This window comes from Lepisma saccharinum, chromosome 3 (assembly GCF_977018435.1).
Source record: "Lepisma saccharinum chromosome 3, izLepSacc3.1, whole genome shotgun sequence".
Taxonomy (NCBI): Eukaryota; Metazoa; Arthropoda; class Insecta; order Zygentoma; family Lepismatidae; genus Lepisma; species Lepisma saccharinum.
The window spans coordinates 111,275,132-111,295,440 of NC_139231.1; the positions used below are offsets into that span (position 1 = coordinate 111,275,132).

General features: G+C 37.8%; 1 protein-coding gene across 1 annotated transcript; it reads right to left on the minus strand.

Annotated features, from left to right (window-relative positions):
- Window positions 1–5,645: 5,645 nt before the first annotated feature.
- LOC145985956 (DNA damage-regulated autophagy modulator protein 2-like) lies at window positions 5,646–19,848 on the minus strand. The gene is made up of 5 exons (XM_083120101.1): window positions 19,733–19,848; window positions 11,381–11,604; window positions 7,800–7,938; window positions 6,957–7,105; window positions 5,646–6,381 (listed from the first exon to the last, which is right to left on the minus strand). The coding sequence occupies exons 1-5, from the start codon at window positions 19,836–19,838 to the stop codon at window positions 6,334–6,336; spliced, it is 666 nt and encodes a 221-aa protein (XP_082976227.1). The 5' UTR covers window positions 19,839–19,848; the 3' UTR covers window positions 5,646–6,333.
- Window positions 19,849–20,309: the final 461 nt, after the last annotated feature.

Consider the following 20,309-nt stretch of genomic DNA (forward strand, 5'->3'; position numbering starts at 1 on the left):
TTGGTTTTATTGTTCATAAATGACCTTCCAGCAAACGTTGAAACCCCCCAAGTTACTCTTTTCGCTGATGATACTACGGCTTTAGTAGATTCTGTTAACGATTAAACCTTAATTCAAAAAAATGAAAAAGCTCTTACTGAACTAGAAAGCTGGTTTTCAGCAAACAAATTTTCTATGAACAATGAAAAAACTAATATAATAAAATTTTGTGTATCTAGAGCCAAAAACTCTTCTAGTAAGCAAGATAATTTCACAGTTATAACAGCTACTTAAAATACAAAATTTCTTGGAATATTTACAGACGAGTGTCTGAACTGGAAAATTCACATAGATCATTTATGCAAGAGGCTAAACACTGTATGTTACCAATTAAGAACTCTAAAATATATCTTCAATATATGCTAAATATCTATTTCTCAAACTTCGAAATATATGGTATCCAATTTTGGGGGAACTCGGCACAATCGCAGAGGATTTTTAAAATTCAAAAAAGAGCATTGCGTATTTTGGCAAATGCACACAAAACTGATACATGTAAACCACTTTTTTAAAATAAATATTATATTAACACTTCCAAGTTTGTACGTACTTAAAACACTTACTTTCTTTCATACACGAAACAACATAGACATTCCCAATTACAATTCCAGACAAAAAAATAACTTCCACATTCCCAAAGTGCGGCTAACTGCATACCAAACAGGACCTTTTTACACAGGCATCCAGTTATACAACATGTTACCAAAGAGTTACTAAAATTTTGAAAGAACTACGGTCTTTAAAATAAGGTGAAAAAATTGCTATTGCAATATACAGAATGACAATATATGTCAGGAATTAATTAACTATATAAAATAAACTTAGAATGTATACACTATATAATATTGCACTTTTACAGCACTAGTCCACTTAAAGATATAATTTGTCATTGTGTGATTTTACTATTATATTATGTTATTATACTATTATAAAAACATACTGCTCAATTGATGTACAGATATACTGTATATTATGTGCGATATCAACATGCATTTTAAAATGTACTTACATGCACCAATAGCCCTCAGGGGTACTTGCTCAATAAACTCTCAATAATCCTAAGGGAAGAAAGAACTTCGGTGGCCAAGAACGCTGAGTAGTAGAATTATGATTTCCCCAACGTACACACCATATTCGATTCCGGGTTTGGGCATAAGAACCTCTTCATTAATTCCAAGGTCACTGTCGCGTTTGGCCAAATTCTGAAGAAACACGACGTAAAATAGGAAAATACAAAAATGTAATACGGATGTAAGCACTATAGCAAAATATCTTTGAGTTAACCTGGATTACTGTTATTATTACTTCTGTATTTTTGCGTTGGCTCAGTGGTCGAGAGCGTTATGTAGTCGGCTTGGGACTCCTTACTAAAGCTATTGTTATTTGTGAGTGTCTCTTCATCGATTTAATACAATGATCAATCATCGTCATCGCCGCGATTAGCCACCGCCATGATCAGTTTTAAATCTCAGGGCAGCATTTCGGCCGCTCCGTTCATGTACTGAGCTAAAAGAAAAAGTATAACGAAATAAGCCGGGCGCTCATAAAGGATTATTTCCCATTTGACTTTCTTTCAATTTGCTGAACAGGGATATCACGTGCTGTGCCGAACCAAGCCAAGGCGGCCACTAGCTTTCTCCCCTTCTCTACAGTTACGCGCAGCATTGTTCCACAGATTTCCGACACAGACTGCACTTTTTGGTGTTTTGCTTTCAACCCTAGCAACTTGTATTCCATAGAACAGAGCAAATTATAATTACTTATACTTCCTACTTTTACTTTACACCACCTTATGCAACTTTGTGTTAATCGCGACTATGAGAAGGAATGATTTAGATGAAACTGATTAAGAGAAACTCGCCTAAGTACACCTTTCCAGATCAGAACTTGAACCCGGTACCTTGGGTAGCGAGATTGTGAGTCGATCACTTAACGCGCTCGAGAAGTTAGCATGATGGTTAATGTGCTGTAAACGCCCATTTTCACCAACTTGCACGAAAATTCTCACAGATTAAGATAATTTCTTTAATTTAAAGAGGCCATGACCCAACAAGCCCTTCATAATCCAAGCAAATTTTCCATCTGACACTCAATGCCTCACACTTTCCCAGGGATATTTACGCAACCTTTTACGCAATACTTCAGGTAAAACAAGTCGTTCTACACCAGGGACATGAAGCATAACGTAACTGGCAACGCTTTCAAGTTACGAACGGAACTATCGATATGCGTTACAAAGGTAGTACCGGAAAGACGGGACCTACCAACAACCTTAGTAATCTAACAGAACAACCTATTCGCTTCAGGTACTGAGTTGAACGAGTCTCGGATCGAACGGGTACGAACGTTCATACCGTACCGCAACGGTGGCTACAGGGTACGAAATTGAACCAGGTTGGTAACTGATAAGGATGCACCACGACCAGCGCTTGTGATTAGAATACCAGTACGTGAATAGAACTGGAAAAAGAGGGTAACATTTGTAACCGGAGGTTACAGTAACCATAACACATACTGGGCGTATACGATTTAAGTTTACTGTCATTTAAACTTCCACAAAAGCAAAATGAAGTAGCGATAAAATTATACTTCTTGTTTAATAACTATTGTAATAAGTTAAAAAATAAAAATTCGTCGCCTTTCTGGATAATTATTTATCAGAAACATATCTTCAAATACCTTTTAGTTTCTATTTTAAAATGAGTTGCATAGAAGAACTACACATTCATTGTTTCGGCAATTATTAATATTAAGAATGTACGCTAAGTACTGTCATGTTATTTTGTTAAAAACAGTAATAAGCTAAGCAAGATGTCCGAAGACCGTCACTCAGGAAATCTATTAACAGTAGATACCATTAGGTTTACCTGTTAGTGAAGAAAATACAAATTATAACGACGTGCGCAGAAACTCGCCCTCTTCATGCACCTGTCTGGGAGTAGATATAAAAAAACTCTAAACTTGCAAAAGATGATCCTTTTGCAATATTTAGTTGAACTCATATTGTGGCGGTATCGTCATGGGGAGAATACAGACATTGAAAATTTGAAACCTACAAGCAGATGCTAGGGAACATTTTCTGAGATCTTATTGCAACAATGTATTGAGATGACCTGATTGTTCGCATAGATCCTTCTGGATTTGGTTTTCAACTGATAGTAAATGGTTATGTTCCGGAAAAGAACGTAAGGCATATAATTGGTAAGAATATACTAGATCTCCGTGCATTTGTAGGGAACGTGAATTAACCTGTTGCTCCTTTTGTATGTGTGGCAGTATCAGGGAACGGATAAACCCATATCAGATAAAACCTGAAATTTTAATATAATCACTCTTGGTAAATATGAATTTTAATGGTAGTATAAAGCCAATTTATTTATGGTATCATTGCATTATGATTATCGACACAGTGGTAAAGTCTTCGCCTTCTAGCGCAGCACGCTACAACGCTAGGGATCCCAGGGTTCGAATCTCGGCCTGGGCATGGGTGTTCTCTGTGAGTGTTCCTTCATCAATTTCATCATATCATCATTCATTCTCATCTTCGTGAATAGCCAAAAGTGGCAGAAAAGCGAAGCAAAATATACCAAATTATACAATCGCCACCTTTTTTGATCAAAAAGGTTCCGAGTTCGATACGCAGTGGAGCCATATAGTGGAATGGATCTCACTTTCAACTGTAGGCCTAGTCCCAATGAGCCTTTCTGTGCATGAAGAGGACTTAAAAATAAACTCAACAGTAATATTGAATTTATTGCAATATGTATTAATTTAAAGTATCTATGGACCTCTTTATGCAAAGGAAATATAGAAAAACAACAAACAAAAGACAAAACGCTTTTCAAATCATCTTCATTCACCTTCTAATAGAAATTACAACATATTGACTCAATTTCCAACAAAATCGGTCAATTATTAACAGAGATATGAGCAGTTTTGTGATTGAGTCGCCGCAATCTTCGATGACTTCATAGTGGTAAAATGTACCACCGAAGCCAAAAATACTTCCTAAGACACCTACTAAGCATTGATGAAAAAATATTCTCTATACTTAAACTTTCCTACAGAACCATAGCCAGTCCTAGACTATCAAGCGCTGTGAAATCAAACGTTTGGAATTAAAACGGTAGCATGAATGTTTTTGTTAATGTTCTACCTTCAATTTCGTTGTTCCTCATTTATGATAGAAGTCATCATTAAGGCTAGAGAAGTATATTCATCTTAAAATAAATAAGAAATGTATGATGATGATATTTATCACTTCTCGTGTGCTAGCCGGTTGGCTGTACGAACTACATGCATATTTTATACAGTTGTGAAATATAAATAATTACTTGAATATTATAAATAGCATACAGAATATATTTAATAATAATTCAGTCCCAAAAGTTAATATTGGCCACATTGTTAATCGAAAACATGGTGCATTTTTGCATTACCGACTGCGGGACGGTATGGGTTCGAGTACGCCTGGATTCAGTCTCTTAGTTTTCAGCCTTTGTATAGGACCGGTGGCAACCCACTATCTTGAGGAAATTGTGGAGCTACGAGTGAGTAGTGTAATCCGGTCTCGGAAATCTCCTATAATGGCTGAGGGATCGACGTGCTGACCTCACGTCACCCCATTACTGGTTGAAGATCTCCACACCTCTATTCAGGATTGTCGAAGGAAGACTGGCAGTCGGGAAATAGGCCAAGGCCCTTCACTTCAAGGGCTGTCGATCCACGGGTTATTAGCTGTGCATATGTGTGTAGTTAAAATGTGACATGTTTTTCGATTTAAAATGTGTGTTATTTATTGTTGTTATGGGGAATTCGAAAAGTGGCTTTCGTATTTGAAACTCAATCCCTCCCTCGACGAGAAATAATAGATAATTTGTTCCCTCCCTACAGGCATACCTTCCGCCTTTATTGAATAATATAAATGTGTGAAGACTTATATAATTAAGACTTATTAAGACTTTCGAAACAACCAGAAGCATAAATAAAATGCATGTGTAAGTTCGCACATATTATATAATTCCAGTTAGTGATCATCATCAGTTATACATACAATGTATAAGGTATGCCCAAATGAAAAGGAGACCATTGCTGTAGCGGCGTTGTATCTAATCGAAAAAGGTAAATGTGTTTACCGATAGATTGCGCAGTGTTTGTCCCAGTTTGCAGGTGTAGCGAACGGCTTCGCCTGCTGTTTCCTCAATTGGCAAGAGTTGTTTTACTCAAACAGATGCATTATGGATTCCTCCAGATCAGCGCAGAGAGCTGTAATCCAATTCTTCACGCAGAAGGCGAGCATGCCTTACAAATTTATCGCAGGATGAATGACGTTTACGGAGATTAGTGTCTCGCACGTTGCACCATATTCCGTTGGTGTCAGCGTTATGCGAAAGCACCAAGGCAAAGTGCACGTTGTCACCAACCCTGCCACGATTGCTGCTGTGGATAATCTCATTCGTCAGAGTCGTCGGATCACCACACGTAAAATTCCTGCTGAACTGTCGATAAGCAAGAGAACTGTGCAACACATAATCCACAAGAAGCTGAGTTATGGCAAAGTTTGTGCACAATGGGTGCCCAATCTGTCAGAGACGCAGAAGGTGGAGAGCTCCAGGACAACGCTGGGCCACATGTTGCCAAGAAGACCCTCGACCTGCTGGGAACATTTCAATAGAAAGTCCTCACACATCCTCCGTAAAGACCCGATCTTTCCCCTTGTGACTCCCATATCTTTGGCCCCTTAAAACAATCACTGAAAGGTCAACGGTTCACCTGTGACAAGGAAGTGCAGAACACCGTGGGAAACTGTATCCGTAAGCAACCCAGGAGTTTATACACTGAAGCCATCCACTGCTTTTCTACACGCTGGGATCAGTGCATCAATATCAATGGCAGTTATGTGTAGGTATCATGTTACACATTAATTGTAATTCACATATTATGTAATGTAAATATTCTGTAATATGATATTCTTTAGATATAACCGTAGTCTCCTTTTCATTTGGGCATACCTTATAATTGCTTGCAAAAATAATTCGAACGAACTAACTGTAAAAGTAACTTACAGTTACTTTTCAAGCACCAGTAACTGTTACTGAGTTACTTTCCAAAACGTGTAACTGTAACTGTAACTCAGTTACTTTTTGATGCAAGTAATTGTTAACTGTAAATAGTTACTTTAAAAAAGTAACTTTCCGAACATTGCCAATATCTAATACGTGAAGTAAAACTAAACAATGCACTGTATAACGACTGCATTCGAGATAATGGTATTGTAGTTTCGAATCTGCAACCTCATTCCCTTTTACCATTTTGATCCACTTCATCGCAGGAGAATATGATCTGCAAGTATACCAATAGGATTTAGTTAACAAGGAATCTACGAGATATCTATGAAGCATTTCTTCTCAACTCCTGAAACGAAATACGTATCTTGAGAAGGATATTGGAGAGTTTAGGCACTGCGAAAAATTGACTGGAGACCGTCAAATTCACAAATTGGGCTGCCATCAAACAACCGTAAAAAAGGCCGTGACTGTTTCTAATGTATTAACGGCAACTATATTCTTAACGGTAATCAACTTAATTTTAAGGATGATTTTTTTGAAATTATATTGCACGCAACTGCAGCCTACAGCCTACCTGTTATTTATCTTATTCATGATAAAATATTCAAATATTCAAAGTTTCTCTCTACCTCCCTTTTCGTCTAGTCGAACCAGGTGTACGTACGTCCTGAGGATTTTCAGGCACGTATGTGAGGACTAAATCAAATACTTATGATAAATAAAACTGAGTCTGCAAGGAACATTCAGTAAGTAATAAGGATACGAGGACAATACCCCCACGGAATCCAGGAATGCCGTTTTCATTACATGCATTCTTGAACTGGTGTAGAAATCGTCAGTTTAACATACCTGAGGTTTAAGCTTTAGGAGTTTGAATTGATGTCCGTAAGTCGCCATCCACAGACACGCTGCGGTGATATAAAACCATTCGCATGCAACGGCTAAAACATGCATCTCGTATCCACCATCCTCAGGAGTCCATAGAAAGTAACTTTTTCCTGTGAAATAAATTACAAGAAAAAATACCGATTTATTCATACAGGCTTTTCTCGTTGTAAACGTTTTAGTAGAATACTTATTAAGAAAATGTATGGACGTCATTGTGATGTCGAGTCCTTGGACAAATTTGAGTAACTTTATGGAAAATAAAATGTGCGAACCTCATTCGTTCAGTTCTTTTGCCATCTAGCACAGTGCTAAAACTGAGCCGTAATGATTTCCGCATGTAGCTCGCCTGGCGTGGTGATGTTTGTGCCCGTTTAACATCTTTTTAACATTATATGAAGGAGTCTTCTTAATCTAAAACAGTCATTGGCCATTCTTCACATTGCAAGATGTAAATATCAAAACTGTTTCTTTGCTTGTAATTTTAACATACCGAATACAATTGGAGAGTTTGAATTCCAAAGTCCTTAGACCAAAGTTGCAAAGTGCATTTTCATAAAAAATATAGAGTCTATTAATTCTCAGAAATGCTATTATAGTAAGCCATAGTAGATGAAGATCATACATAAACCTGCACAGAATGAAAACAAGCCATTGACTTTCGACCACCACTGACGCCTATCAATGTAACACATTAGGTACTATCCAGATATTCTAAGCAAAGAAATGCAATTTTGAAATACATTTTCGGACATTATTTTAGCTAGAACTCAAAAACACTTCTATACACCAATGGTTTCCACTTACCTTTGAACTCTGAGAACGATATTGCTGTTGCAATTCCACAAATTACCAGAACAACGGTTGTTACTTTTGTAAGCAGAGTTCTAAAATCAGCAGTTCCTTTTGTGACGTATCGTGGACCCAATGTGTAGTCGAAGATCATCTAGAAGAAATCAGAATTACAAGATCATAGCTAGTATGGTATTAACTACAGTTATTTGCTACGATAAATGATATATTTAAAGTGTTTATTGATATGTGTATTTGTTTGTAAATACAGACTCATCCACTATTCTAAATATTTATAGCGACTTTCTGTTTGCAAGTGTTCAAAACATTCTGTGACACTTGTTGAGTGTTGATAAATGTTTGAATTGTTATATGTCATACTTGATTATCAAAATTCATTTGTTTGTAGAGATATTTATAGACATATTGATCCAGAATGTATAATGTATGTTAAAAATCATTGTTACTGAGAGTCCTCGCATTGCTTATCATACCAAGACGAAATAACATGTGCTCATATTAGTGATAAAATATCATTTTTCCACATACACGACAAATCCTTGCACGAATGGAGATGCTAGCCCACATTTAAATGAAAAAGCATCAATTTTCTATGCTTTCATTTTTAACATATTCTAAGATTTGAAATCGTCCCAAAGGCAAATTAATGACAGTGATCAACAAAATGATTTCTTTTGAACATTAGAGTAATTACTCGATCCTAATATAACTTTTCGGATTGAGCCCAAGAGCCGCTCTATACAGGGATATTGGTTGAATAATTACAATTCCTACACAGAGATCGCCCGCTTAGGGAATCGAACCCGTGTCTCATGTATAGTTCACTTAGTGGAGGGAGTCAACTTTTGGTATGATTAGGGTTGCTGTATTTCACAAGTGAAAACCAGGGACGGTGCTGACCAGAAGCATGTAAGGGAACGGGGGGGGGGGGGGGGGGGGCTGGACAAGACAAAGTTGTATGTATATACAACATATTTATTACGTACATTTGTACAGTCCCATTATCACATTCTTTACACTTCTTAATTAAAAAAAGAAATCCACTTAGAAGTATATCATGAACCTTGCAAATCCTTTTCGGTGTCATAATGAACTAAGCTGCTATTTCACAATGTCGAAACTTTATTTGAAAACTGCGGACTGAACAGTGCAGGCACCCAAGCACTGACTGTTTACAGTAAACAGCTTACTATACAATGGAAGAGATTTGCAACTAAAATTGAGTGCTGCTAGCTGACGGAGGTGCCATCGTGAAGTCAAATATCTTCTTTGCAGCAGCTTCTTGTAACTCGATAACTCTTGTACACACAATATCGAGAGGGAGCGGTTCAATGTACTGTACAGTTAAGATTATTTTGTAAAATGAGTGTTTTAAAATTACGTCCACGCATTTAAATATAAATACAGTTCAGGAAACTATGGACTTATTAATTTCTTCTTTTCCACCCGATTCCAGGATATTTGTGCATCCAGAAGAAACTATTCGGAACACCGGGACAAATTATATCATTCCGGGATTGTCCCGGAAAATCCTAGGTATGATAAAGCTATTGATTGATTCAGTTGGTGCTCTAAGTCCACTTTATGCACAGTAAGGCTAATCGGGACTGGACCTACAGTTTATAGTGGGATCTGAACCACTATGTGCCTCCACAGGATATCGAACCCGGGACCCCTTGATTGAAAGGCGACTAGGCTACCACAGCGCCATCGAGGAGGCCGATAAAGCTATCAAAATCCAATCTGCCACCAAATGGAAGGACACAACTTTATTAAATTTGGTATATTTACAAACTTCTAACTTCTCAATATAAAATGAGTAGAAATTGCTTTTAAAAGAAAGCTAGCTATTCCAAGATTCACTTTATAAAAGAATTTCAATATTAGAATTACTATTTCCATCCTTGCTACAAAATTGAAAATAACACCATCGGTGTTATTTTAATATTTCTATGTACACTTAACACTGCAGGATCCATTAGTCGAGAATCTCACGTTGAATTTGAAAGACATGATTTCAACATCTTTAAAGTTGAAAACTTCCTATCGGGTGTTGCAGTTGAAACTGCAGTGTAGTCAAGTTCACCAACAATTTGTCCATATTTGAGTAAAAGGGTTTGTCACAACTTTCTACTGCCTACAATGCAGACCCTGGACGCGTCTTTCCAATTACTGTTTGCCACTTATTTTGCCAGATTTCTCATTCAGATTTGAAAATGTAAAAATTATCAACCAGACCATCCAACATTTTGAAGCACTGTTTCAATGAATGAGGGATACTTATTTCACATTTTGGTAGAAGTTGTTGGAATTTTGCAATGTGTTGACTGTGTTCAGAGAAACGTGAGTTCATTTCTGCTACAAAATGGTCCAAAAATGGACGACAGATATTTGAAACTTCTCATTGAAGAAACTGAAAAGCTTGCTGAAATGTTTCTCTTGTTCTGGTAAATTGTGAAGTTTCTAACTTTCTGCAATTAGAGAAAACAATTGCACAAGTCACGCTACTTAGCATTGGTACTTTTCTGTCCATCTTGCGTCAAACAACTTGAGAATGTTACCGTTTTTACCTTTCTTGCACTGCGTTTTATAAAAACTAAATTCCTTTGAGAAGTCTTGAGGAAGAAAATATAACTGTCCCACACAGTCACAGTCCCAATGTAGTATCTTATCTCATAAATTTCACATGAATAGGCAAAAGCTAAAGTTAAAAATATGTACTGAACAATACACAAAAGTTGATTTTGGACACTTCTCTGAAATTAAATCTACCACGCATTACATCAGCACCATCATATCCTTGAGCAACAATTTTTTCCTAAATCCACACAAGTGATAGCTGAAGGTAACCCAGATACAGTTACATCTCCAACATGAGCAAACTGGAAATAAAGTTCCCAATTCCGATCTAGACTTTAGGAAATGATTTATCCACTCTCGCGATTAAGGAACAGTTCGAAAAATTTAAATTCTCAAAAAAATTAGAACTTTTGGAATGTTTAATTCTTCCATTTCGGGAACTTATAATAAAATGGTAATATTCGTACTACAAGTTCACAAACAACTACTTAGGACAAAAATTACATGTAACATTTTATAATTTGTGAGATGTCAGGAATTTTCTATGCATTTCCAGATATATTCCGATACTATCAAGAAATTGCCGGAATTTGGTCTGCAGTCCCATCTGTTGTGTGGATTTAATTTCTTTCCCATTCGTATTCCATTCTATACGACTCTAATTAGGAGAACAAAATAAATCTGAATATTTTTTTATGAACAAGCGGATAGAACAGGTAATCTGGGAGTTGAACCTGTTTAACCCCCGCTTAAATACGCCCATGGTCTCATGCATAGCAATCAGACGTCCTACAGAATGGGCCACCTTGCATCAATTAAATATAATTTAGTTCCTAAAATTCTAAAATGTTTATATGTAAAGATAGAGAAGAAATAATATAAAATTATAAGAATATTGAAAGGTTGAAAATAAGATGAAATAGAACATGAAGAAACAAATCGGGAGGAATATAAAGTGAGTGTTAACAAAGATAACATGTCAAGAAAAGACTCACCTGTATCCACATATCAAAAAGGTGGAGCAAAATTGTAATAGTACCAGCAATAAAGTGAATATCGTACAGTGTTGCAGACTGAAAATTCCCTACGACGCTCAGTGAAGATAGAGAAATCGTCTCCAGCCACAAACAGAATGAATTCAGGGATCTTAAGCGATAATTTTGTGTGGCTTTGAGAAATACGCCCACTTGAAGATAGCGAATGTACATTGCAATCATACCTGAAACAAAAGAACAATGTGGCACAACTTGAAAAAATAATAATATGACTTTTTAAACACATACTGTGGCTTACTTGATACATTAACTCGACTTTTTGTGTGTTCTGTCTGCTTCAACACTCTGTTAACACGTAGAGCATGATACTTTTTAACTGTTGTCCTTTCTGCTTCTATGCATTCAAAAAGTGAGAAAATATGAAGGAACTTCCAGAAGAAAGCAAACGATATCATTGAGTTGGAACATTTATAATATGTAATACTACAGAGCATTCCCTGACATTCGCTACGAGACTCGGCGGCAAGCGGCCCGGCGTCAGAGCTTGCATTTCGCGGTGAACGGGGTCCGCGACACTCGCTAGAATCGGCTATTAAAATTACAGTTTTCATATTGTCTACTATCCTTGACTACAGAAGGTGTTGAAAATGATGTTCTGCTGCAACACATTCCTGGCATCTCCGAAGGAAATTGGCATTTACACGTGCAAGTTCGTCTACTGTAATTCTCCCGATTTCTCGTACAATCAACAGCAAATGAATTAGGAGAAAAAAGATTTTCTCGACGAAAAATGAGTTGGCAATGCTGCGAACACCGAGGCAATCTTGATAAGACACTTGAGGAGCGTCGAGCAAACGTTCCTGAAAAGCACAACTAAACTCCAGTATCGAAGGTCATGCTACACGTGGATTGGCAACTTTCGGGAGAATGCTGTCTGTCTCACAATTCTCCCCAAATGCCTGTTTGAAGATGAACCTTCTGCTCGCATTTTATTTTTCAAATGTAATTCTGACGTTGTAGTCACTTTACAATTATTTGTATTTGTTCTTATTTTGCTTTGCTTTTATGTCACCTTTACAATTAATCGAAACTATGAAGATGGATGATAATGAGATTAAATTGATGAAGAGACACTTAAAAAAGAGATTGCCAGACCAGGACTCGAACCCGGAACCTAAAGCGGATAAGGTGCGGAGACCGGCCATGAACTTGAGTATAAAATTTGTAATTGCTCAGGAGTATTTTTTGTTCTGTTCATGACTAATACCTGCTTTCGGACACTTAATTTATAAGTGACACCCTTCGTTCGGTGGGGACAAGCCACGTATTGTTTGAGAGGAGGGACACATCTCGTTCATATACTAGATACAATCATGGACTATACTTGAAATGTGACGTGCTAAACAATACTTTCGGAGATCAGTTGGACATAGGAATTTTGATATACAAGTTGCATTTTCTCTACTTATTCATTATGCCTCATAGATAATCTCGCAACAACGCAAAATGTTTTAATTGACTCAAATTCACAATGACTAATATATACTGGACCTACACATTTTAAATGCAAAATCTAGGTGACGAAAATATGCCTCAACACGAAATGAAAATGCAATATTCATTAAATACACTAAAAGAGCTAACCAAAGCAGACTTTTAACAACATTACATACATAGCATTTCCATCCTCTAACAGGATTTTTGTTGGAGTAAGATTCACATGGCGTAATAGGATTATCAGTCACTACAAAGCAATAGCTATAAACATGAGATAAACCTGAAATGAGGGGTTAGAATTCACCATAAGAGAAGTGCAGCAGGTAAAACAAAACATTTATGTAAGGAAGAGCTGTGTAAGTTTCTATGTGAAAATTGACTGAGTGGTAGCACTAGAAGATTTTACGTCAAGGATCCTAGGTTCGAATACCGGTCTGGGCATTGGTGCTGTTTCTGAATGTTCTATTTATTTTATCTTCACTCATCTTCGTCGTTGCGATTGCCCAAAAGTGGAAGAAAAGCGACGCTAAATAAAAATAAAAAATATATGTGAAAATTAGAAGGTTAATTAAGAGCTGATAGGTAAAATATACTCTATGAGCAATGTTCGATAGAAGTTCTGTTAAGATGTCAAACCTGTAAGAAGCAAATAGCGAAGTTGTGTGAAGGATTGAAGATAAGCTTCGATAACATGGTCACCTGGATTGTCTCGAGCTGAACCAGTAAATGGGCGATGTTTAATCCCCAAGGTCATTCTGAAAACGAATGCCAAAAGAGGTTCATGTGTGGATTTGGTCAGCATGAAATTGTTGGGTGATGATAAGTGAATTGTATTTTTTTTCTGTTTTCGTTATTTTACGTTTCTTTTCTACCTCTGGATCTTGAATGACGAATAAATTAATTTAGTGAACTGATAAACACAGAAAAGCCAACCCCGTGGCTAATTGGTTAGCGCACGCGCTTCGAAGTAAGGTGAGGATGTGTCATTGTCTGCATCCCACTTCCATCTATCACATCTTCAACCTTCATCATTGCGATTATCCGAGAGTGGTAGAACAGTGACGTGGAATAACGAAGTATCACCCTCGGCGTCGATTTCAAAGTTTGAAGTATTGCTGTTTCTGCATTCAATAGCGGCTCTAGATTGTGACAGTGATGTGAAATGCTTCTGATTTTATAAGAAATAGTAAAACGAGAAGAGCGATAGATATTCCTCTATTTTCAATTTTCTCTAAAACTATTTTCCCCGACTGTGCTGATAATGAATTCTATGTAGTATGAGAAATATACTTTAAATTAATTTATACTAATTTATGCATATGCAACTGATTAAGAGAGCCTCCATGATGGCGCAAGGAAATCGTCGCCGCATTGTAATCAAGGAGTTCTCGGTTCGATGCCCGGTGGAGGCACATAGTGATTCGGATTCTAGTTTAAATTGTAGATCTCGTCCCGGTTTGCCTATCTGTGCATAAAACTCAGATTCAGAATGATTAAGGAATTTTCGAAATATTCTGTCTGTATCGGAATGGCAACTTTCTTCAGAACGAAAATGAATTCGTAAAGCAATAATAGCTACGCATAGCACCTCTAATTAACTACTGCCATTCAACACGCTACTATTCGTAAATTCAGAATTGTTACTTTAGAGTTCAAATTCTGGCATCTGAAAGAGGGACACTTGGCCCCAAAAGTTTCAGGTTTGTTAACATTTACTAGTTAAGGATATTTTTGTTAAGCTCCTGGAACCTGAGGAACAAAAATATAGATCTTTTAAAATGATTTCTCAAATTAAATGTAGAATTTATGCAGCACACTAGCCCAGGCATGCTATAGCTTATTCATGGGATGGGAAAATTGTCATTTCCGCCCCCCCCCCCCCCTTGCCAAGCTGTATATTCGATTGACTTAGATTCGAGTGTTAATATTGGTTATGATTATTGGTAAGGTTATATGGGGTTACATCTTTCATTGAAACTTACGTAACTATGTTATTGGTTATACAGTATAAACAATAATAATGACAATTATCGTGCCTAGCACTCTGATTACTCTACTGGGAAGATAATTTACACCTGTAAGTTTTGCGAAACAAATACACATTTCACTTCGTATGACAAGAATCGGCGATGAAATTTCGTAAGTAGAAATTCAGTAGCATTAGTTTACCTTACCTTTCGCAAGATATGAAAAATTCCGTTTTTGAATTGTTGGATCGTAATGTCGTGACTATCCCTGATATTTTGAAAATAGGGTTAGCAACCCTTAATTGAAGACCAAGTGAATGACTTCCGATGTGGTAGTCGGAAACCTGGCCAGGACGAGCAAGCGTTCATTGGAGCTACGGAGTCAAGATGCCATACGCGTCTGAAGCTACTCGTGGCCGTATAATTGGCATATTCGATTGTGGCCGCACAATTTCCGATATCGCAATACCCATTGGAAGGCATGAAAATGTTGTTCGTCATTGGATAGAGCGTTTTCAACATGAAGGAGAAGAGGGCCTGAAAACGAGAAGGAAAACAGGGCGCCGCAGAGTGACATCTGGAGAGCAAGATGCTGCTATTGTGGAACACATTGCAAATCATCCATTTTCTCCAGACAGTATTGTTGCCAGACATTTACAACTGCAGTGTTCAAGTGATACAATACGAAGGCGTCTACAAGCTGCGGGGATACGGCACAGAACACCAGCGAAGAAAGTGCAACTCACAGTGCAACACGTAAATGCTCGTCTTGGGTTCGCTTTACAATATCTACCCATGACAAATGACTTTTGGGAAACAGTAATTTGGACTGACGAGAAAGTGTTTTGTTCGGATGAAGATGGCCAAATTAATATGTGGCGACCGGACAGAACTCGTTATGATCCAAGATATGTTCGTAGCAATCAAAGAAGTGGAATAATTTCAGTGGCATTTTGGGCGTGGATCAGTGCAGCTGGTGCAGGAGATATCGTAGAAATATCCTCGAGGATGGATTCCGAAGAATATATTAAAGTGCTTGAAGAACATATGCTACCGACAGTTCGCGTTATTTATCCTTGGGAGGAAATGGCCATCATCAACTTCGTTCATGATAATTGCAGTATCCATACGTCCAAAAGAACGAAGCAATGACTTGCACATCACCCTGACATTCAGCCATTCGAATGGCCAGCAAAATCACCAGACCTCAATCCAATTGAAAACGTATGGTCCATTATGGTGACAAAATGGGAACCTGGCTATGAAAGAACAAGAGAACAATTACGTGACCATGTGTATGACGTATGGAGAACTACACAGAACAGGCCACGTATTTGTCATAGACTTGTTGAATCTATGCCCAGAAGATTACGTGAGGTAATCGACAACAATGACTGGTGGACTCATTACTGAACACACGTCAACATTATTTGAAGCATTGAAACAAGTTTATTTTTTGTTTGCTTGAATGAGTGTGTTCTTTCTTTCTTTCTGTTTTCCCTAGAGACAATATATTTATTTTCTTTGAAACATTTTGAACTCTGATTTTTATAAGGCTGCATTAATTTAGCATGTAACACAATGGTCTCGAAATATGGCATTTCAGTTTGGAACAGGCAAACTAAAGTCGAGTTTGCAAAAGCAAATACATTTTTTTCGCCCCTGTAACTCATTGTTTCTTCCAATTATCGAGTGCTTTCTTTGCTTTGCCTTGCTCTAGGTCACTCAGTCGCCATTTTTGTTTGTGGTGATATACTAAGTTTGATTGAAGCTTATCCTCTATCCTTTCATCGTACAACTTGACTATGGGCTTCAGGTTTGACATCTTAATATAATTTTTATCAAATATAAATCATCAACTTGAAATATATTTCACTTACTAGCTCCTACTTTCCAAAATTTGGTATGTGTGGTTTTCTGATGATACACGTGATATATTAAAATTTGAATATGATAGATTTGTATTTTATACCTATGGAGAATACTTACTTACTTTTGTATCTCAGATCTCTTGTAATTACCTACAAATTATGCGAAACAATACACTAAACATCCCCTCCCCCCGACCTGCTTTCAAGGATCGATCCAGCATACACCTCACAGAAATTTCCATCTCGATCATTGCATATCAAGTGAGTGTGGGTCTTCGTGAATCTTCCCTGTAATGCAGATCCATAATTTGCTCTAGAGCATGTGAAGATAACTGAAAGCAATACTTGTGTATATAATTTCAATTTTGAACTATTTATTCATCTATTTACTTCTTTCATTGTGGGAGGGAGACTGGCAGCCGGGAGATAGGCCAAGGCCCTTCCAGGGCTGTATAGCCACGTTTTTTTATTTACTTCTTTCGGTCCGGGGTTCCATACCCGGTGGAAGCACATAGTGGTTCGGATCTCACTTTACAACGTATGTCAAGTCCCGATTAGCTTTTCTATGCAAAACGTCGATTGAAAAAATTACTTAGTCAAAATTTGTGACAGTTAGTTACTGATCGCAAGTTGCATTGTTGCAGAATATGCGGATACTAGACGTGTTGAAAGCAGAGGTGATCATTTGGAATCAAACTCCCTCACCCTCCGAGATCGCAGTAGCCCTCACCCTCCACCGCCCTCACCCTCACAAGTCTTCCGGAGGGTGAGGGTGAGGTCTGCCCTCACGAGGGTGAACACCTCTGGTTAAAGAATCACGACAATGAGGATGAGTCATGATATGATAAAAAAAAAAGCACACAAAAACAATGCCCAGGCCGGTATTTTTTTTAAAAAAAGGAATACACCTATTCGGTAGTATCCCCCGTCATTCACACATTTCTTAAACTTTCACACATGTCAATTTTTACTCTAATTGTTTCTCGGATATGAACGAGATGTGCCTCCCCAAACGCCCCGTCAAACAAAAAGCGGATTCTCCCTGACGAACACATTTTGGATCTAATACCACTCATAAATTAAGTGTCCAGAAACAGATATTAGGTATGAATATGCGATTAAATACTCCTTAGCAATTACAAATAATTATAAGGTAACTCGTGGCCGAGAGTTAGAACGATGTGACTAAACTTCCCCGGTCTTGCTTCCGAGTTCGAGGCCTGGTCTCAGCATGGAGTTCTATCTCTGTAGTGTTTCCTTATCAATTTAATGTAATTATCATCCATCCTCATAGTTGCCTCAAATTATAAATGTGTCATAGTAAAAACAAAGCAAAATAAGAAATAAAAATATTGTAACATTACTGCAATGTCAGAACTACGTTGGCAAAAAAAGTGAACACCAGATTATTTTCAAATAGGCATTTGGAGAGAACTGTGTAGAGGTAGACAGACAACATGCTCCCGAAAGTTGCCAATCGACATGACCTTCGGTACTGAAGTTGTGCGTTGAGAAAACTTTGCTTGAGGCTCCTCAAGCGTGTTATCACAAATGCCTCGGTGTTCGCAGCTTTGCCAACTCATTTTTCGTCGAGAAAATCTTTTTTCTCCTAATTCATTTGCTGTTGATTGTACAATACTCTATTTAAACTCACAGATGGTGTGTAGATTGTCTTTGTATACTTTATATTTTACATTTTTATTATTTTTAAATTTAAGAATTTTAGCGGCTCTAAATGCTGTAGTTTTTGAAACGACGGTTTCTTGTGAGAGGCGGTGGATATATTTCCGAGGAGACTGTTCTAACCTTTGTCCTATCTCATCGAGTTTTTCCTCAGTAAGTACACGTGGGTTTTTCTTTCCACTTTTATTCAGAACTGAGCCTGGTACTCTAAACTTTTTTACTAGGTTTCTTATAGTAGACCTATGTGGAACGGGAACACCAGGAAATTTCGTTGCAAAACGTCGTCGCACTTCTCAAAAATTCCTCTTTCCGAAGTAACACTCGACAAGATAAATCCTTTGTTGTAATGTAAACTTTTGTGGTGCCATATTAAGCCACAATCTTCAACACACGGACACGACACAACACAACTTCCGAATGAGGATTACACTGGCGCCAGTCTGCAACGTTAACAGAAGAGGAAAGAGAGCGAAGGCAGGGAGAGCAAAAAAAACAGACTGTAGCGTGCGACTGTCGCGGACCCGTTCACCGGGAGAGACAAGCGCTGACGCCGGGCAACTTGCCGCCGAATCTCGAAGCGAATGTCAGGGAATGCTCTGTAGAACGATGCGCTTGCCTTCCACGAAGAACGCCATGTTGTCTACATTGATTACGTAGATTATATAGTTTACATAGTCTACACGTAGAATGGGCCTCCCCGATGGCGCAGTGGTAGCGTCGTCGCCTTGTAATCAAGGGGTCCCGGGTTCGATACCCGGTGGAGGCACAAGTGGTTCGGATCCCACTTTAAACTGTAGGTCCAGTCCCGATTAGCCTTACTGTGCATAAAGTGGACTTAAAACACCAACTCAACTCAACTCAACTCAACTCTACACGTAGAATGTAGACAATCGTTGTTTACGCGTAGACGCACATCACTGAAAGCAGGTCTCGTCCTCACAAACAAATTTTCCGGTTCTGAAGTTATCAAGGTTACACACGGAAAGTAAGTTAAGTTTCAAGGTACAAATTGTAATTACTAACGCAAGTGCAAAAAAAGTAACACACTACTTCCAAACTCTGACGTAGTGTACATTTTGTACATTAAGTGTGTGATCTGAAACCCATGTTGGAGAATTCGTAAAGTTATGGGATAATTACCAATTTGTATGCACAACAATAAACGCATTTTTGTTTCCGAACGTACAGTCAGCCGCAAAGATTGTGTTAATTCGTGATTTTTGCTTTATTTCATGTACCACAAGTTGCCGAAACAGAATTATTGAACATGGTAATGGGCAATTTACCTACTATTAATATTTTAGTGTTAGCTGTACTCATAATATTCAACTCACTTGTCAGAGAGAACAAATTCGTGACTTGAGCGAACAAGCTGCTCTCTGGTGGCGTTCCACCGAAGTAACTGGCAAAAGGAAGGACTGGCTCAACATGTCCGTTCATGACAGCTAGTATGTAACTGAAATTAGAAGACAAGGACATAAAATTTTGGTTAAAATAGGAATGAAACAAGTTTCATGCACTACGACAACAGTATAAATGAGGGATACTTGTAAACATAATCATTACACAATTACGTACAAAATCGGGTGCATCAGTTGAAACGTTCTTGTAATAGACGCGTTGTATTAATTTACTATTAATATTAACTTAATAATACTCAGCGGTGAACGATGAGACACGGTGAAGTACACAGACTCCTCTCAGGTACAGGGATAGTGTTAGGCAAAGACAATATTCACAGCACAGAGAAATAAAACCACATTACTGCAGTATGTATAAACTGAAAGGTTTTATTCTTCATTTATTGCAATTATAATGCAAATGTACTTGAGACGAAGGCGAGGATTTCGCTTTGTCGATGAATTGACTCAACTAAAACGCATAAACTCAATGCGTGGCTATCGGCAAGCC

Coding starts and splice junctions, on each gene's coding strand:
- LOC145985956 (XM_083120101.1), bottom strand. CDS start 19,838: ATGAACGGACATGTTGAGCCAGTCCTTCCTTTTGCCAGTTACTTCGGT. Junction 11,605..19,732: donor GAATTTGTTCTCTCTGACAA/GTGAGTTGAATA, acceptor CTTTTGTTTCAG/GTATGATTGCAATGTACATT. Junction 7,106..7,799: donor ATCGTTCTCAGAGTTCAAAG/GTAAGTGGAAAC, acceptor TTTATTTCACAG/GAAAAAGTTACTTTCTATGG.